Source organism: Mytilus edulis, chromosome 8, assembly GCF_963676685.1.
Source record: "Mytilus edulis chromosome 8, xbMytEdul2.2, whole genome shotgun sequence".
NCBI classification, from domain to species: domain Eukaryota; kingdom Metazoa; phylum Mollusca; class Bivalvia; order Mytilida; family Mytilidae; genus Mytilus; species Mytilus edulis.
Window position 1 is genome coordinate 47,064,137 of NC_092351.1, and position 21,297 is coordinate 47,085,433.

Here is a 21,297-nt window from a genome sequence, read left to right on the forward strand (position 1 = left end):
CGTTAAGTTTTGTTTTCAAACAACCCTCATTGTCAATTTCTAGATGTAAGTCAAGATATGAAGCCGACTTAACTGTATCTGTAGTATCCTTTATCTCCAATTCGATGGGATAGATGCGTTCCACATAGTCACCAAATTTTGAATTGTTTAGTGAAAGAACGTCATCTATATAGCGGAAAGTAGAGTTAAAGGATATTGCTAACTTCTTATCTTTCTTCATAAGAAGTTCCTGCAAGAAGTCAGCCTCAGAATAATAAAGAAACAAGTCGGCAAGTAGAGGGGCACAATTTGTTCCCATTGGGATGCCGACAGTCTGTTGAAAAACACGTCCTCCGAACGTTACAAATATGTTGTCAATCAAGAAATCAAGCATCTTGATAATATCGGTTTCAGAGAATTTTTTCAGAGTGATTCTTTACAAAGTATGATTTATCCCTCCCTAAGACAAGATACTTGTATCTACGTTGGCCATTCTTTTTGATGAAGCAAAGTAATACCAACTCTTTCAATTTGTCTTTTAGTTTGGAATGTGGAATACTTGTGTAAAGAGTAGAAAAGTAAAATGTTTTAATACTGTTACAAGATGAAAGAGAGTTAGATTGTATGTTATCTAAAAGATCTTTGGAATTTTTAAGTATCCACATCTGATTCACGCCACCTCTAGAATAGGCAGTTTCTTAATAACTTTGAAGCCCGTCTTTGATTGCTGATAAAATAGATGTTAATAATTTAGAAAGAGGTTTCGTGGAGCACTTGGAAGACCCAGCAATATACCGTTGTTTGTAAGGACACTTATGTAGTTTAGGTATCCAATACAGTGATGGAAGATCCAGTTCTTCATCTTTGGTTGAAATACCAAAGGAACAAAGAACAAACCTATGATTATCCAGGATTTCCTCTTTGGTAAGTGTCGTGAGGGTATATCTTGAGTTTCCAAGTGAATTGTCTATACCTAATTCGTTTTTCAAGCAATTAATGTAGTGACTTTTACAGACAAAAACGATGTTATTTGGGGCTTTGTCTGCGTGGACAACAACATATTTATCATGGAGGTCGGATAAGTGTTTAGCAACATTTGGGTCTTTAAAGATTGACGTAGAATGGGCATTGATGGACCCATTCAGTTTCTTAATTCTGATTTGTATTAACGACCTCACTGCCTTAATCCATTCGGATAGAGTGTCTACGTCTTCCTTTTCACGTTTAGCCCATTGCCTGGCATAATCCTCGACTGAATCCATCAAAATCTTAAAGTTGTATTTCCAATTGATGGATTTAGGCTCACGATATTTCATATAAAGTACGAAGTTGAAGAGTATTGAGGACCAAAATTCCTAAAAGTTTTGCCAAATTCAGCTAAGGTAATCTATGCCTGAGGTAGAAAAACCATAGTATTTCAAAAATTCAATATTTTGTGAACAGTTGATTTATAAAGTAACCATATCAATAATAATTCATGTCAGCACAAAAAGTGCTGACTACTGGGCAAACATGCGTAGTAAAACATATTAAATGGAAAATGTCAAGGTGATATTGTAGCCTGAATGTAAATAAATCATTGAAAATGAAAGAACAAGTCGTAAAGGCTGTACAGCTAATATACCACATTTATTTTTGCAAACTTAAACAACATGAACAATATAAAAAAAAATCTTCGTTTAGTGCATGTGTGAGCCAAAATGAGTGCCTGTGAGAAAGTGAAAAAGTTCCAGTAAACTACTATCACAGGAAGTATGTTTTTTAGATCTTTTTGCACATATATTTTCTTTACAATATCTCTGGGAGAAGTTCCACATTTTACATGTTGAAATAAGTGTTTGGTTTGTGAATTTGTTTCTATACCTTGTAAAATTGAGTTCCAAATTTAAAAGATATGTTCCTTACCTGGTTAAATAAGTTCTTTGTTTGTGAGATTTGTTTTTTACCTGATGAAATATGTTCCTTGTCTGTGTAATGTGTCTACCGGTGAAACACACAATCTTGTATACTGAGAATTTGTCTTAGGTGAGTTTAAAGTTTTCATTATTTCCCATTTTGTAAAAAAGTTGTTCTGGAATAAGTTTTACAATGCTAAAACAGATTTTCTGTGATAAAAATTCAATTTTCTCTGAAATTTGTTACCACTGCGCTGTCATAATAATGGAATTTGATGCGACTCTCATACAAGTAAGAAGTTTAGCTAGCTATAAAACCAGGTTTAATCTACCATTTTCTACACAAGGAAATGTCTGTACCAAATCAGGAATATGACGGTTGTTGTCCATTTGTTTGATGTGTTTGAGCTTTTGAGTTTGCCTTTTGATTAGAGACTTTCTGTTTTGAATTTTCCTCGGAGTGCAGTATTTTTGTGAGTTCATTTTTTTTTGTCAGTGTTTCTCGTTTTTCGTTTTTCGTTTTTTAATGTAGACTATACTGTTGATTTTCTGTTTGAATGGTTTATAGTAGTAATATATATATATATGTGAGACCCTTTTTAGATTGTTGTTCGGTTTGCGTCATGTTTTCGTGTTAAAGGCCGCACTTTGACCTATGGATTTACATTAACAAATTAAGACATGAATAGAGAGTTGTCCCATTGGCACTAATACTAAATCTTTATAGCTATATAGTATATAGTATATGTTAAAAAGATTGATGTTTATTCATTGTTTACGGTTACATATACATATATATTCATTCCACAGATTGTTAGACTGACTATATTGTAAACGAAGCTATTTTATCATATACTTAGACTAAATAACATATGATTTTTACTGTATGGTAATTGCCTTAAACTAATGTTAAATTTCATATTTTTCGAATTGGTGCTTAGCGGGCTGATATGAAAAGTTAATCACATGCTTCGGTTGTTATCACATGCCTTTCAGTAAAGTTATTGCATGGAATTCCGGTGATACTCGGCAAATTCGGGAAAATACACCTCAATGTTACGTTTTTAGTGGAAAACATTGCAAAGTAGTGTACACATTAATTATTTGGATACTGGAAAGTATATTGTGTAAAATAATATATATATATAAAAAAAAAGAAAACAAACAAATGATCAAATAAACATGAATAATACATTTTTTTATAAATTCAGAAAGTTACTTTAAAAAAGGTTGACTTTTCCAGACAGTGTTCCTTATGTATATTGTGGAATTATTTTTTTTGTCGATTCGTCCATATTTTTCTTCTCTGTTAAGCATACGATAGCAAGATTTTATATCAAATGTACTAAATTTGAGGTTCGACGTCCGTGAAGTTTTCACTCTTTGAACTTCTATTTGGAACCACGCAAAAAGATCAATAGATGAATCTGTTATTTTTCTTCATTGTTAAAGCATATGATAAAAAGATCATAACATGTCTTTTTCATATCACATGTATTATCAGCCCTCGGTCAATATCAGCCCTTGAGCCATTCGGCTCTTGGGCTGATATTGAACCTAGGGCTGATAAAATAATCTGATAGTATCACTGTACCATATTTCGAATGAATGAAAATAAGAAGAAGGCGAAACCTTCAACATCATATAGAGTTACGGATTAAAATTCTATAATTCCGTTTTCATTTTCAAATGATCATCATAACATACCTTACATGTTTGTCTAACCACAATATAGCCTTGTAAAACGTTTTCAATGTTCAATACCCCAATTCCAATTAAACATATAGTGACTGTTACAAAACTTCAATCGAAAAGATGAAGTGCATTCATTATTTCTCCTCTCAAATAATTTATTAAAATATACACGCCCAGATTTTACATTCAGTACAAATAATAATTGAGTATTTTATCTTTTATCTTGATCAAAAATGTTTAAGGAAGAAAAAGAGATAAAAAGTTTAATAAAACAAATTGCATTTAGTGAGTTTGAACATTATAAGCAATTGGACACTTTGGTTAAATAACTATTTACAACCGCTGCATTTGTTTGCGCCTTTCCTAAGTAAGGAATCTGATGTTCAGTAGTTGTCGGTTTGTTGATGTGGTTCATATTGTTTCTGGTTTTCGTGTTTTTATTTAGATTAGACCGTTGGTTATCCCGTTTGAATGGTTTTACACTAGCAATATTTTGAGGCCCTTTATAGCTTGCTGTTCGGTGTGAGCCAACGCTCCGTGTTGAAGACTTATAATGGTATACTTTGATAAATTGTGACTTGGATGGAGAGTTGTCTCATTGGCACTCATACCACATCTTCCTATATATATGATAAAGATATATATCGCAGCACATTACAAGACAATGATAATGATAACATTAGTTTTTTATTATATTCGGTTCATTCTTGACAATGCGCAATCAAGCTATTCATTTTATGAAAACCTAGGATTTTGTGGGTGCTAGTTCATGGAAAATCGTCTTACGTGAGAATCTTCAAAAACATATACACTTACACTGATATCGTTGAAATTTTTACAAACAAACAACATATTTCATGTATATATTGGGCTGAGTATATTTATATATCAACAGCCAGCTTATTGTGCACTTGTTTTGCTATATCACTTTCAGATATATCGAAGCTCTTCTAATCCCATATATTCAAAACTTTATAAATCAGCAAACTTGAAATTAAACAAATAAAGAAAGATATAGACAAAAAGGTCAACATGTTGTTATATAGCGAATATTGACGACTACAAACTAGGTAATATGACAGACGTGATGATTTCCTCTTTCCAATAGTCGACGTTGCATTCTTAACAGCAACATAATACTAGTACCATTCCCATCGGGCGACGCTTATGTATTTCATGTTATACATGTTCATATCGAAGGAACTATATTAGCACGGCGCGTTTTTACATATCATCTTTTTCAACATGGTTATAAGGAGGAACGACTTAAATGGACGCTAGATAAGGTAATATGATTATCTCGTTTTGGTTGGTACTTCTGTTATGCTTTTATCAATTTACCCTTGGTAAACGATTGTTTCATTAATATTTAGTTATAAAACGTACCAGGCTTATAATTCTATACATTAGACGCACGTTTTGTCTACATACATGTAAGACCCATCAGTGACGCTCAGATCAAAATAATTTGAAAAACCAAACAAGTATATATTTGTTTAGGGGCCAGCTGAAGGACGCCTCCGGGTGCGGGAATTTCTCGCTACATTGAAGACCTGTTGGTGACCCTCTGCTGTTGTTTTTTATTTGGTCGGGTTGTTGTCTCTTTGACACATTCCCCATTTCCATTACAAATTTTATAAAGTTGAAGAACACTGAGGACCCCAAAAATCCAAAAAGTTGTGCCAAATACGACTAAAGCATGCAAATTAGGTCCGCTTCACATAATTTTTAATGATTTGAATAATATCAGTATGCCAATTATGACTGCATTAGGACTTTTTTTGTTTTTTTATCATCACAAATATTGGATTTTTCTGTTAAATTACTTGTCCTTTTGAAGATAAAAAATGTATCATAATAATTGATGTTGTCCCACATTTATGGCAATATGATTTTGATTTACTGTGAATTAGTTCTGCTTCGCATAATTTTAAATGATATGAGTATGCAAAATATAACTACAGTAGGAATTTTTTGCTTTTTATCATAGCATTACAACTTTTCGTTTTTTATTATTAAATTACATGTCCGTTTGAAGGTAAAATGTTTATCTAAGAAATTGATAGTATCCCACATCTATGTCAAAACTTTCTTTGATTTACTATGGAGAAGAGCCGTTATTGGGGTTATAAATGTAAACATTAATGCTATTGTCCTCAATTACATTTAAAAATTGTATTTGCTTTGCTATTCAACACGATCCACTCCTCTAATTGATTTTACTTATGTTTTATATACAATGTCTTAGCATAATTGTCATGTGAATTGACTGTCCGAATATCTGTTTAAAATGTCATTAGTAAAATAAATGATTTATTTGGATTGAAATATTGTGAATGAATTTTTTTTTGTCACATTAAATCCCTATAAAACATCTTATGACTATGAACTGAAACAATGATTTTATCAATATTTAATGATATAAAAACACAAAGCAAATCATGCAACAAGATAGCAATCCATTCTTTAATTGAGAACCCATTATCGTCAATGTTTGGAAATTTTATCAATAGTCAATAGATGAACTGAAGTTAAACGTCCATATGTGTATTTCATTAAAAACTTGACAGACACATATAGTTAGATATTAACTCAAGTATAACTAAATATTTGTATTGTTGTAAAGTATCCAATTTGCATGTCTTGAAATATCATCCATAAAACAATACTTGCATGGTTCTAGCGTATGTGTATTTAGTAATTGATTACTTATACTTGATGATAACAACACAATAATTATTATGACATCGTATTGCGATTCACATGTTAAGATACGTGTTTACCAATTGCACATTACACATTTCTTTTTTTATGCTCAAACTTTAGTATAGACTATTTAGTTTGATATATCATACTAATTTTTTTCTTAATTTGTCAGAGAAGATCAAAAGAAGCCTAAACATATTCCTAATCGGAAAACGACAAGCTATCCAAAATGGGAAAAAAGCAAATCTGGAAATTGTTCAGCGAGGATAATTCGAAAAATATACCAAAACTCAAACTCTCGTTTATTTTTCAAAGAATACATCAGTGACATTCGAATACAAAAGTTATTAAACCGCAAAGCATAGGAGGTTTCAGAGCATTGAGAAACCTTATGTCTAAAAAGCTATAGTTACCTATTCCTCCGTTAGTACATTTGTAGCATTTCAAAAATGAGTATAACTGATCATTTACCATTTACAAGGTAATTAAATACATTTTAAAACTCTTTATCACAAATAAGCAATGTAATGTCGTATCAACTGGACCGCATGTGTTTCATATTAAAAGTTATTCTAGTTTAAAAAGTTACAAACCTGTATGTCTGAAGCTGTCAACTAAATTTTTGATCCCCTTACAAAACCTTAGCAATATTTTGGGTTAAAGATTATAACTATTTATTACTATGTGTCGCAATAGAAGTACTCTACACAGAAACAATCTTCTTGAGATAGAACAGATGCGGTTGTTTTTTTTTTTTTTAAGTTGAATTTATAGTTTAAAAGAAATATACTGAACAATTAAAAACCAATTGTTCAGAGAACAATTGAAAGTCTTTCCACAGCAAAGAAATTTGGATAAGAAGGTATTTTCTTCATACTGATGCGATGTGTAATGGTTTAATTATATTAATGAGTGATATAAGGGACATAATATGCTACTTCCGATGAAATGAATGTCACTTCCGGTCTCATATGATAGCTTCTTTCACACTGATTCCAAAAATATATAGTTTCTATATACTTTTGTATGTAGAATGGGAGATAATTGACCATTTCCGGTTTGTTGGAAGTCATGTTTAGTCTTCAGTAATCAGTTTCTGTATCCATATGACAAAATATATGGATTCTGAGTTCTTTTATGTGAAAAAAGTGCAAAAAAAACTACTTCCGGTTTTCTCAAGGTCACTTCCGGTAGCCATTTTTCAAGGTCATTTGTCACTTAACCTTTTGTATAAGGTCAAATGTCTTTATAATGAACTTAATTGAAGTTATAATCAAATAACCTCATATCAAGACATTTCAGGGGCACCAACTCCTTTAAGATGCCATTCAATTGTATAAGACTAAAAGTAGCATACATGTATCTTCATTACAATAAATCAGACATTTTGCACTTGTTCTTTTATATGTATCTCTCACAGTGTTGGAGAAAATGCAAAAACAAGCAAAAGTCACAATTGAGAACTTGACCTTGACCTTTGACCTTGACCTCATTTTCTTAGTTAGGACCTAGGGGCCTCAAATAAAAACATTCCAGGGTTATACGGTTAACTGTTTATGAGTTAAAAAAACATACCGACAAATTTATTTTGTAAAGGTAGATAACTCCTATAAAATGTCATCGAAACGCTTCGATCCAAATACGCCAAAAATTCCTGAGGATGTAACGAACAATTTGTAAAAGGAATTTTGTCGCTATCTTTTTTGTTACGAAGGAGATGCACACAGACGATAAACAGTGAATAGGGAGATAACTCTTACAAAGAAAATGGTTCGCCTTAGCAGGGTGAAATGTAAAAGCCCCTTAATTATACGATACCATATGAGAGATATCTAAGCGACATATTGCGAAACAAACATTTATCGCAAGAACAAAATTTGGCGGAAGAAAAAAAAAAAAAAAATAATAATCAGAAGAAAAACAATAAGTCTTTCCACAGAAAAGTGGAAAGACTTAATAATAAATATAAATCAATTGCTTTAAAAAAGCAATTGTAGGGGGTCTTTCCCCCTGTAAAATTACTTGAATTGGGGTTTGTTTGTTTGTTTGTTTGTTTGTTTGTTTGTTTGTTTGTTTCTGTATGGGGTCTATATTATTGTTACCGGAGAAGTTTCATGTTTAGTTTGGAAAGTTTTTCTTTTATTTTAGGTACAGCGCGCGCGCCACATCACGTGACACGGGTTTATAATAACGAAAAGATAGTCTTTTTATTTCTTTTTAGGTGGGGACGTTAAACAGACAACATCTATAGAGATGGAATGTACACAATGTAATTTCTTTTGTCATTGTAGGAAATTGACATTTTGATGACAGTTCACAAGTAGTGCATGTTTTGGATTTAATTGATCCGGTGTAACTTTAAAACACATTTATTGATTATTTTCTGATAATGTACATTTTTCAGCACCTGTTTGTAACACAGATTAGTATTTCAAACTCGGAGCGGACATTTTATTGTAGGTTTTTACTGAGATTTACGGACCTAGCAAGCTATTTTTACGGCATTGCCATTTCTTTTCTCTAGGAAGAACTTTGAGAGATATCTGCACCAAGTTTTTTATAAACGTTTAGTACATGTATGCCCTGCTGACTGCAAATTTTGAGGTCGATTGTACTTGTAGTTTCAGAGAACATGTGGATTTTTTTTCAGAAGTGACGTAAGAACAATATTAAATTTCAATTTTTCTTGAATAATTGAGAGTTTGTTCCTTCAATAAACTGTCATGATTAAACAGTCATACAGATTGATTGATTGATTGATTGATAAGTTGGTTAGTTGGTTGGTTGGTTGGTTGGTTGGTTGGTTAAACACGTTGGATAGGGTCAATTGAAACACGGAAAAAGAAACAAAGAAGATCTTGGACCCTATATTAAACACATGAGACGGAAACATGATTGATTGATCATGATCATGATTGATTGATTGGTTGATTGATTGATTAATTGATTAGTTGGTTGGTTGGTTGGTTGGTTGGTTGGTTGGTTAAACACGTTGGATAGGGTCAATTGAAACACGGAAAAAGAAACAAAGAAGATCTTGGACCCTATATTAAACACATGAGACGGAAACATGATTGATTGATCATGATCATGATTGATTGATTGATTGATTAGTTGGTTGGTTGGTTGGTTCGTTGGTTAAACACATTGGATAGGGTCAATTGAAACACGGAAAAAGACACAAAGAAGATCTTGGACCCTATATTAAACACATGAGACGGAAACATGATTGGTTGATCATGATCATGATTGATTGATTGATTGATTGGTTGGTTGGTTGGTTGGTTGGTTGGTTGAACCCCTATAAGAAACACATGAGACGGAAACATGATTGATTGATTGATCATGATCATTATTGGTTGATTGATCATGATCATGATTGATTGATTGATTGATTGATTGATTGATTGGTTGATTGATTGGTTGGTTGGTTGGTTGGTTGGTTGGTATGTTGGTTGGTTGGTTGAAATTCAAACACACATAAAACTGTTTAAATAGTGCCAAAACCACATAATTTGATGACCTTGACCTTTGACCTTGTAACCTTCGTCAAGGTCATTGCTCCACAAGGTCATTGCAAAAGACCCTATGGGTCAAGGATCTTTTGTTTAAGAGTTTTGCCTAAAAATGGCCTTTTAAAAACCATCGATGGGAGTTATGTCCCTTACATGATGGTAAAATCAATATAGTCATAATGTAAAAACAGTTGCCCCTTGAAGTACCAAGCATTTTTCACTGCTTAATTTTTTTGTATCTATAACCGTTCAAGAGTTATAGGGAAATCAAAGACATATGAAAATCTAAAATATGACCTTGACCTTTGACCTTGACCTAATTTTCTAAGTAAGGAATCAGGGGACTCAAATGAAAACATTCCAGGGTTATACGGTTAACGGTTTATGAGTTAAAAAAACATACCGACAAATTTATTCCGAAAAGATAGATAACTCCTATAAAATTTCTTCGAATCGCTTCGATCCAAATACGCCAAAAATTACTGAGGATGTAACGAACAATTTTGTAAAATAAATTTGTCATAATCTTTAACGGTTGCGAAGGAGATGCCATAACAAGGAAAACAGTGTTTGGGGAGATAACTCCTACAAAGAAAAGTATTCGTTTACGCAGGGTAAATTTCAAAAGCGCATAAACTGTTCGATATCATATACAAAATATCTAAGCGACATATTGCGAAACAAATGTTTATCGCAAGAACAAAATTAGGCGGAAGAAAAAAAAAATAATCAGAAGAAAAACAATAGGTCTTTCCACAGAAAAGAGGAAAGACCTAATAATAATCAGAACAAATGCAATAGGCTTTCCACAGAAAAGTGGAAAGACCTAATAATATGGAAAAAACTGGAGTTGTCGTTCGTTTTACGTTGATAGGATAGATAGCACACAACCTACATTCAGTTGTAAGTGGAGGGTTAAAAAAAAGGGGGGGCAAAAGGGGGTCTCGGGGAGATTTTTTTTTTATTAACGGAACAGAATGGTTAAAAAGGTTTTTTACAATATAAATCAATTGCTTTAAAAAAGCAATTGTAGGGGGTCTTTCCCCCTGTAAAATTACTTGAATTGGGGTTTGTTTGTTTGTTTGTTTGTTTGTTTGTTTGTTTGTTTGTTTGTTTCTGTATGGGGTCTATATTATTGTTACCGGAGAAGTTTCATGTTTAGTTTGGAAAGTTTTTCTTTTATTTTAGGTACAGCGCGCGCGCCACATCACGTGACACGGGTTTATAATAACGAAAAGATAGTCTTTTTATTTCTTTTTAGGTGGGGACGTTAAACAGACAACATCTATAGAGATGGAATGTACACAATGTAATTTCTTTTGTCATTGTAGGAAATTGACATTTTGATGACAGTTCACAAGTAGTGCATGTTTTGGATTTAATTGATCCAGTGTAACTTTAAAACACATTTATTGATTATTTTCTGATAATGTACATTTTTCAGCACCTGTTTGTAACACAGATTAGTATTTCAAACTCGGAGCGGACATTTTATTGTAGGTTTTTACTGAGATTTACGGACCTAGCAAGCTATTTTTACGGCATTGCCATTTCTTTTCTCTAGGAAGAGCTTTGAGAGATATCTGCACCAAGTTTTTTATAAACGTTTAGTACATGTATGCCCTGCTGACTGCAAATTTTGAGGTCGATTGTACTTGTAGTTTCAGAGAACATGTGGATTTTTTTTCAGAAGTGACGTAAGAACAATATTAAATTTCAATTTTTCTTGAATAATTGAGAGTTTGTTCCTTCAATAAACTGTCATGATTAAACAGTCATACAGATTGATGATTGATTGATTGATTGATTGATTGATTGATAAGTTGGTTAGTTGGTTGGTTGGTTGGTTGGTTGGTTGGTTGGTTGGTTAAACACGTTGGATAGGGTCAATTGAAACACGGAAAAAGAAACAAAGAAGATCTTGGACCCTATATTAAACACATGAGACGGAAACATGATTGATTGATCATGATCATGATTGATTGATTAGTTGATTGATTGATTAATTGATTAGTTGGTTGGTTGGTTGGTTGGTTGGTTGGTTGGTTAAACACGTTGGATAGGGTCAATTGAAACACGGAAAAAGAAACAAAGAAGATATTGGACCCTATATTAAACACATGAGAGGAAACATGATTGATTGATCATAATCATGATTGATTGATTGATTGATTAGTTGGTTGGTTGGTTGGTTGGTTGGTTAAACACATTGGATAGGGTCAATTGAAACACGGAAAAAGACACAAAGAAGATCTTGGACCCTATATTAAACACATGAGACGGAAACATGATTGGTTGATCATGATCATGATTGATTGATTGATTGATTGGTTGGTTGGTTGGTTGGTTGGTTGGTTGAACCCTATAAGAAACACATGAGACGGAAACATGATTGATTGATTGATCATGATCATTATTGGTTGATTGATCATGATCATGATTGATTGATTGATTGATTGATTGATTGATTGATTGATTTGTTGGTTGGTTGGTTGGTATGTTGGTTGGTTGGTTGAAATTCAAACACACATAAAACTGTTTAAATAGTGCCAAAACCACATAATTTGATGACCTTGACCTTTGACCTTGTAACCTTCGTCAAGGTCATTGCTCCACAAGGTCATTGCAAAAGACTCTATGGGTCAAGGACCTTTTGTTTTAGAGTTTTGCCTAAAAATGGCCTTTTAAAAACCATCGATGGGAGTTATGTCCCTTACATGATGGTAAAATCAATATAGTCATAATGTAAAAAAAGTTGCCCCTTGAAGTACCAAGCATTTTTCACTGCTTAATTTTTTTGTATCTATAACCGTTCAAGAGTTATAGGGAAATCAAAGACATATGAAAATCTAAAATATGACCTTGACCTTTGACCTTGACCTAATTTTCTAAGTTAGGAATCAGGGCACTCAAATGAAAACATTCCAGGGTTATACGGTTAACGGTTTATGAGTTAAAAAAACATACCGACAAATTTATTCCGAAAAGATAGATAACTCCTATAAAATTTCTTCGAATCGCTTCGATCCAAATACGCCAAAAATTACTGAGGATGTAACGAACAATTTTGTAAAATAAATTTGTCATAATCTTTAACGGTTGCGAAGGAGATGCCATAACAAGGAAAATAGTGTTTGGGGAGATAACTCCTACAAAGAAAAGTATTCGTTTACGCAGGGTAAATTTCAAAAGCGCATAAACTGTTCGATATCATATACAAAATATCTAAGCGACATATTGCGAAACAAATGTTTATCGCAAGAACAAAATTAGGCGGAAGAAAAAAAAAATAATCAGAAGAAAAACAATAGGTCTTTCCACAGAAAAGTGGAAAGACCTAATAACTGTGAACTCGGGCCTGAAATTGCATAAATTTTCAAAAATTTTCAATTTATTGTTATGATTTCTACTTTTCAATAGAAACTAAATACATGCTTGAAAATTAATTCAACTTTATTTTAAAATCAATTTGAAAATTATTGAAATTATAACACTTTAAATCAAAAATTTATTTTGATCTTCTTTTAAATAGGAATATTACAATGGTAGAATACTAACCAATTAGGAAGCACCAATTAAGACTAGACAATTAGGAATCTCCAATTAAATGAATCAAGAACCGTTTAGGCATAACGATTTTAATTTGTATTTGAACTTAATTATAATTCAATAATTCCGTATAATCAATATAAATACGCTCTATAAACCTCGGATTAATTAAAATCTTTTTCACTTTGTTGAAGCTTTGGTTATAGCATTGTGAACCAATTGTTTTAAAGGTTTTTACTGTATATTGTAACCATGCAGTTTTTATGGATTTTCTATTCTATACATATATATGTTCCAATAATATATGGTAAGCTTAATTGTTTCGTGGATATAACAAACATACCTAATCTATAATGGTTTAAAAGAAAATCAACATGTTTCAAAATCACGAAATAAACCGACTATTTGAAAGGCATTTTTAATAAAATCTTTAAAAATCTTAAATTTCCCTCAAAAGATATTTCTTGAAAATAATGAAATTGCGCCATAAAGTTAACATGTTTCTCATGTATCATCTGTCTAAGAACACATTTTAGGACAAATGTTAAGAATATTTGACAGTTGTACACAATACAGTTTTTTAAATTTGATAGCTGTGTGATATGTGATCAAAGTCAAAATTCAAATAATTCTGCAAACAAAATTAGTGAATATGAGAACAATGATTTACTGAGTAATATTTTCACACGACGGTTGCCGTATACGGTGCAGAAAGTGCTTACCCTTCAGGATTACCTGATTTCACTCCCGGTTTTTAGTGGAGTTCGTGTTGTTTCTTATTTATTATTTATAACTGTAGATGTAAACATCCTTTGGTTTTCGAGTCTTTGTTTACTTTTTGGTTTTGATTGTTATTGTCTTTCATCTAGAAATTATTAAATATGGGAACTAGAAACACAAATACACTGTGTAATGGATAAAGATCAATTCTTGATAAATTTTAATTTTAGGCCTTGAACAAACTATTTGTCACATGGATACAGACACCATATCATGTGCCTTGTATTCAGTTATGACAATAACTAATTCAACGTATGGGAGAAATGGTGGAACAACGTGCGCCGATGGTCATGGTCCATACTCCAGTGGTTTCCATTGCACCATGGACGCAACAGATTGGGTCACACAAAAATGTCAGAACAAGCAAACCTGTTCCTTTGAACCAAGAACCATTGGTATTGACCCATGCCCAAATAAATATAACATGACAGTTTCGTACACATGTTCAGGTAAACAATTGAGCGTAATATATTTCTGTCTATATAATCCTAGTGCAACTTCTTAAAAAATATTCATGAAAGGGACATAAAAATTATTTGATGAAAGTACCCCAAAAAACAACACAGATACTTAAAATTGATAGGTGAATCAACGATTAACTTATTCATATTTAAAGATTCTCTGTAAAATTTCACATGCTTCTGTCTAAGAGTTACAACAGACACGTTATATGACAACATGGTTGATTCTTCTGATAAAAGTCAAAGCATAGATGTTCGTGTTCCAATATACTTTTAAGAATAATCTTCAAAAATCCAAACACAATACTTTTTTTATCTACTAAAAGTATACCGGCATCATTGAAAAATAAATCAACGATCAACAGTATCGAACTGAAATTCATTTCTAGCAAAATTTCGTAATTTGCAAAAAGACAAAAATATTCACCTCAAAGTCGAAGTAAAAATTAAAAGAGCTTTCAAATTAGATCAAACTCCATTGGAGACATGTTTTGATATGCGACAAATTGCATATAAGAGTAACGGCGAGAATGAAGATGAAAAGCCACAACTATCCTATGAAAGAAAAAAAAAACTTTAATGCTTTGTTTTGAAGTTACTTGTTAAAAGTTTGAATTTCATGACGATGTATTTCTACTGGAATACATCTACTTGGTGTTGGCATGTTTATCGAAACTTCTGAATGCTAAACACAATTTTGACTGTTATGCTTATGCAAAATATGTTTAACACAAAGATATGATACGGGTAAAAGAAAATTGTACATACATGTTCACAGAAATCATTCATGTCATTTTTTCATTTTACAGTCGGAATCTTTTCAGGTCAACAAGAAAATCCAAACTATCAACACAGAATAATATTATTTATATCTGAAAATTGTCGTTTCATGTATCAACTAAGTTTCATCATATACATTTTAATTTTAGATGTTGACGAGTGTGCTGCACTTCCATGTAAAAATGGTGGAACATGTGCAGATATGGTCAATGGATATATTTGTACCTGTAACTTGGGATACACGGGACTTCAATGTGAAGAAAGTATGCAATATATTTAGAATAAAATGAAAGTATATGCTTGCGCTGATTGTGCTTGAAATCATAATTTATATTGTTCCAAGTATTTTTATTTGTGGTATTTATTGAAGAAGTATATCGAATAGAATTCGAATTGTCTCATTTAAATTTAAAAAAAAAGTCGAGGAAGGGTTGTTTAGGTGTTTTCCATGGTAAACCTCCCGACAACAAACATGATCATATGGATCTATAAATAAATATAAACCTGAGCGATAGAGGGCATCGTTATTTGATGTTCTTTAATGAAATAAAACAATATTACAAATACCATTGAATTGCACGATAAACCTCTCCGCAGTATGCATGATCATATAAATGTATATATAAATAAAAAAAAACGGAGTAATACATGCAATTGAGGGGCGTTTGGTGTACTTTAGATTTAAAATTTATTACAAATAACGTGGAATAATGACGACGTACAAACCTCTTTGAATTTTAAAGGTTTTCATTGAAATATTATGGGGTCATTGGGTACATGTTTATATGTAGTTACAATTATCATCTTATAGGTATTTTAAGTTTTATATCAAGATTATACACAGTTTTCTAGGATGAACATGATATTTTTAGAGGGTGTTTTTTTTCTCTTGGATTTTGGAAAGTATTATGCATTTAATATTATAATGAAATAACACGAATAAAGTTGAATGCAGCGTAATGTTTTAAACACATTTCAAAACATATTTTTTTCTGAATGTATAAGAAAATGGCTACTTCATTTTTAGATATTGACGAATGCGCTTCAACTCCGTGTCAAAATGGTGGAACATGTGCAGATTTGATCAATAGATACACTTGCACTTGTGATTCAGGATACACAGGAATTCTCTGTGCCGAAAGTAAGTGAAACCTTAAAAAAATACATTCCAGGAAAAATCTTGTTGAAGTGTTTATTACAAAAGCGCACCATTGACTTTCAGTTCAATTTTTAAAAAAATGAATGCAATTTTGAAGGTAATTTATATGTAATTAAAAGTCTAACAACTCCATTTAACAGCTGCGAGTATGGTACTTGTACATTTTCATGATATATTAAATTGCCCATTTGAGAAAGAAAAGTGCACATAGTTTTTAATTTCTTACGATAGACGAATTTTCAATGATCATGTTAGGGTTTTATATTTATTATCCGGTAGTTTTCAATGCGAATCAGTGGGTATTTCAAATAGAATATAATATTGAAATATATGGAATGAGCTATATTATCAATTGGTAGGTTTTGACCGAGTAGTAGTAGTTATACATATGTTACATCAAGTTCAAAGCAAAAACACATTCTAAATGCATTTGGTCCGAGACCACAATTGTCGTCGGTTGATTTTCGTTGTTCACGAATATAGTCCCTATTGTGTACAGTGAGCTACTTGCCATTAATTTGTATACCCCTTTCAATTTTTTTTCTCCATGTATAATGCCTCAAATTACAAGAAAGGGGGGGGGGGGTTGAAACTACACTGTAAAAAAAATTAGGTCCAGAAATCTAAAGCAAAGTAGTGATTTGGTCCAGCTGATAAAGGTTACAAATTAGCACTTCGGAAGCTGTCAAAAGATTTCAAGACACCCTAAACATAAAATTGTCCGTATTTTGAGTTAGAGCTGATGAAGTTTTCTATAATTTTGATATAATTTGTCCCAAACGTAGTACAACACACTGTAAAAGTTTCTTTGAGAAAGCGCAAGTGGAATTTGTTTTTTATTTTCATTTATGTTCTAAAAGAAATGCACTACGAAATAATTGTGGTCTCAGAACATGTGACTGAAGTTCGATTCTATGTCAATCTCGACTACACGTATCTATCAAATCAATAGATACACTAGTGACTGTAGTTTTTGATATTAGGAAAATGAATAAATTGAAATGCCGCAAAATATGTGGAACTTAGAATTGATAGATTAACGTGTCTGAAGCAGTTGATATAATAATATTACAATTAACAAATGATTAATAACTTACACTAAAGACGTCACAATCGAAGTGTTCCTTGGACTTTTAATCAATTATTACTATGTACATCCTGTTCAATGTTCAAATGTATTTTGTAGATATTGATGAATGCGCATCAAGTCCATGTCAGCATGGCGGAATATGTACAGATGAAATCAATGGATACATGTGTACCTGTGTCCAAGGATACTCAGGAAGTAACTGTGAAGAAAGTAAGTATATTGCATAACACATGTTCTATCAGTTTTGGATGTGTTTTATCCCGTGTACTTGAGCAAAATGCACTGTTTTAGTATAATTGATTACATACTATGTGATTAACACATCTTTGTTACCAAACATATTGTATTTTATTATAAGACAATTATTTTGTTTTTCATTGCATTTTGAAATGTCTTGAAGTTAGGATCAAGGATATCCAATAATCCACGAGAAACTAAAAATGTATGTAAGAATCTGTTTCTCTAATAATTGAAGAATAAATTCCTTTTTTGATAAACAAAAATCCCTATCGAGTGCCTTTTAACATTCCACCAAGTTGTCAATTTCATCAACACCTCATAGCATATGTTGATTCATCTAGTTAGCTAAAAATGTTATGACCCTTACAATCATCCAATGATCTATTGAGATCACAGGCAACCACACGTTGATAAAAAAAAATACAATGGGTTCGGAAAGGGATAAGTGTCTATAGCATTAGTGAAGTTGATGTATCCAATGTATTGTAATGCACTACATTTATCTATCTGATGAATCGACAGATACTGTGGATTCATTTAGTTTCGTTGGTATCAATTTTCGTGGATTGCTGAAAATATGTATATTCGTGGATATTTGATTTCGTGGTTCTGCCAGTCACCGTATAAAAAGCCTATTGAAAATATATTATTCGTTGAATATTTGAATTCGTGGTTCATCTGTACCCATGAAACCCACGGAAATTGATATCCAACGAATAATAATGAATCAACAGTATATCAAATTAATCAAACATATAAGGAAAATGAATTGACTCAAATATTAAAGGCACATCAACTGACAATTTGTAGATTATTAATTATCCCTATGCTTAAATTAGTTTAAATCATTTCAAAACTTATCTGTAATACGTACCAATCGAAGTCACTGTGATGCCATCGTTATATAACACAATCTAAAATTGCTTTATCATATTCAATTTACAAATACAACTTTTAGATTATGATGAATGCAGTTCCAATCCATGTCAGCATGATGGTACCTGTATATATTTAATGAATGGATACACGTGTAACTGTTATATCGCATATAAGGGAAATACAGATGGGTGCAGTCCTAACCTGTACAGCAAGTTAACTTGATAACCAGTCATTTGGACTGGTCAAAGTTAACCTGTGACCAAATTTAGGACTGCTCTGACCAGTCCTAGGACCAAAATCTAGTTAACTTAAAAAGCGGACTTGGTCCTAGGACTGTTTTTATGTCTGCCAAAAAGTTAACTTCGAAACAGGTCCGCTATTGATATAAGTTAACTTCTAACCAGTCCTGCCGTAAAGTTAACATAAGTTAACTTCGAAACCTGTCCTGCCATAAAGTTAACATAAGTTAACTTCGAGACCAGTCCTGCCACAAAGTTAACTTTTGCTTTGACAAATCCTATCGAAACCAGACCTGTTCCCAAGTTAACTGTTGGCCTGGTCTGCTCAACACTAAGTTAACTTGTAACCAGGACCGCTCTACGTCGATTTAAAAAAAAAATATTTTTTAATATCTTTGTTTCATAGTATAAACATCGAAAATAAAGTCAAACTAATACTTCCGTTATATAAACAGGATTTTATACAAATATTTGAAAATAAAGTTCGCATAAAACGTTGCTTGAAACACAAATTTATCTGAGATCTGCCAATCTATAAATTAAAAAACGATCTTGGTTACAATGATAACGGGCACTGAATATATATTTCAATACCTATCAAATTCAACCATATTTGCACTTTATTTATATGTATATCTATGAAAGGACGTATTTTAGAGGAAAGCATCATTTTAACACATGACTACAAAGTTTTGTTCGCATAAATTTAGGGTGCCAGCATGTCCTCCTTTTATTCAAAATATTGATACGTAACAAAATTTCAGTAGTTTTGATACCTCTTGCTGACTTGTGAAACAAAATTATTTGACCGTGTTGACCAAAACTGACCATGTGTGCACTTTTTTTTATAAATCTATATACCCCCATAGTAAATCAGCCATATTTTTTCAAATTTTTGTTCGCATAAATTTAGGGTACCAGCATGTCCTCCTTTTATTCAAAATTTTGATATGTAACAAAATTTCAGTAGTTTTGATACCTCTTGCTGACTTGTGCAACAAAATTATTTGACCGTGTTGACCAAAACTGACCAGGTGTGCACTTTTTTTTTAAATCTATATACCCGCATAGTAAATCAGCCATATTTTTTCAAATTTTTGTTCGCATAAATTTAGGGTACCAGCATGTCCTCCTTTTATTCAAAATTTTGATACGTGACAAAATTTCAGTAGTTTTTATACCTCATACTGACTTGTACGACAACATTATTTGACTGCATCAACTTAAACTGACCATATGTGCACTTTAATTTGTAAATCTATATACCAGCATAGTAAATCAGCCATATTTGTTATGTCAGGATTCAATGTATATTACAATGGACAGCAATTTTTCTATACAATAACAACAATTTTTTGTTTGCATAAATTTAGGGTGCCAGCATATGTCCTCCTTTTATTCAAAATATTGATACGTAACAAAATTTCAGTAGTTTTGATACCTCTTGCTGACTTGTGCAACACAATTATTTGACCGTGTTGACCAAAACTGACCATGTGTGCACTTTTTTTATAAATCTATATACCCGCATAGTAAATCAATTATATTTTTTCAAATTTTTGTTCGCATAAATTTAGGGTGCCAGCATGTGACATTGTCCTCCTTTTATTCAAAATTTTGATACGTAACAACATTTCAGTAGTTTTGATACCTCATATTGACTTGTACAACAAAATTATTTGACTGCATCAACTAAAACTGACCATATGTGCACTTTAATTTGTAAATCTATATACCAGCATAGTAAATCAGCCATATTTGTTATGTCAGGATCCATACATTGTATATTACAATGGACAACAATATTGCTGTACAATAACAACAATTTTTTGTTTGCATAAATTTAGGGTGCCAGCATATGTCCTCCTTTTATTCAAAATATTGATACCTAACAAAATTTCAGTAGTTTTGATACCTCTTGCTGACTTGTGCAATAAAATTATTTGACCGTGTTGACCAAAACTGACCATGTGAGCACTTTTATTCATAAATCTATATACCAGCATAGTAAATCAATTATATTTTTTCAAATTTTTGTTTGCATAAATTTAGGGTGCCTTCATGTCCTCCTTTTATTCAAAATATTGATACGTAACAAAATTTCAGTAGTTTTGATACCTCATGCTGACTTGTACAACAAAATTATTTGACTGCATCAACTAAAACTGACCATTTGTGCACTTTAATTTCTAAATCTATATACCAGCATAGTTATTCAGCCATATTGTTTATGTCAGGATTCAATGTATAATACAATGGACAGCAATATTGTAATACAATAACAACAAATTTTTGTTCGCATAAATTAAGGGTGACAGCATGTCATCCTT

General features: G+C 32.0%; 1 protein-coding gene across 1 annotated transcript in view; it reads left to right on the plus strand.

The window, feature by feature from the left end:
- Positions 1–21,297, plus strand: part of LOC139484139 (fibropellin-1-like) — a 134,253-nt gene that overhangs the window by 28,986 nt on the left and 83,970 nt on the right. Inside the window, exons 7-10 of the mRNA XM_071267867.1 lie at positions 14,290–14,568; positions 15,510–15,623; positions 16,388–16,501; positions 17,706–17,819. Coding sequence (XP_071123968.1) covers positions 14,290–14,568; positions 15,510–15,623; positions 16,388–16,501; positions 17,706–17,819 — 621 coding nt within the window. The remainder of the gene's footprint in view (positions 1–14,289; positions 14,569–15,509; positions 15,624–16,387; positions 16,502–17,705; positions 17,820–21,297) is intronic.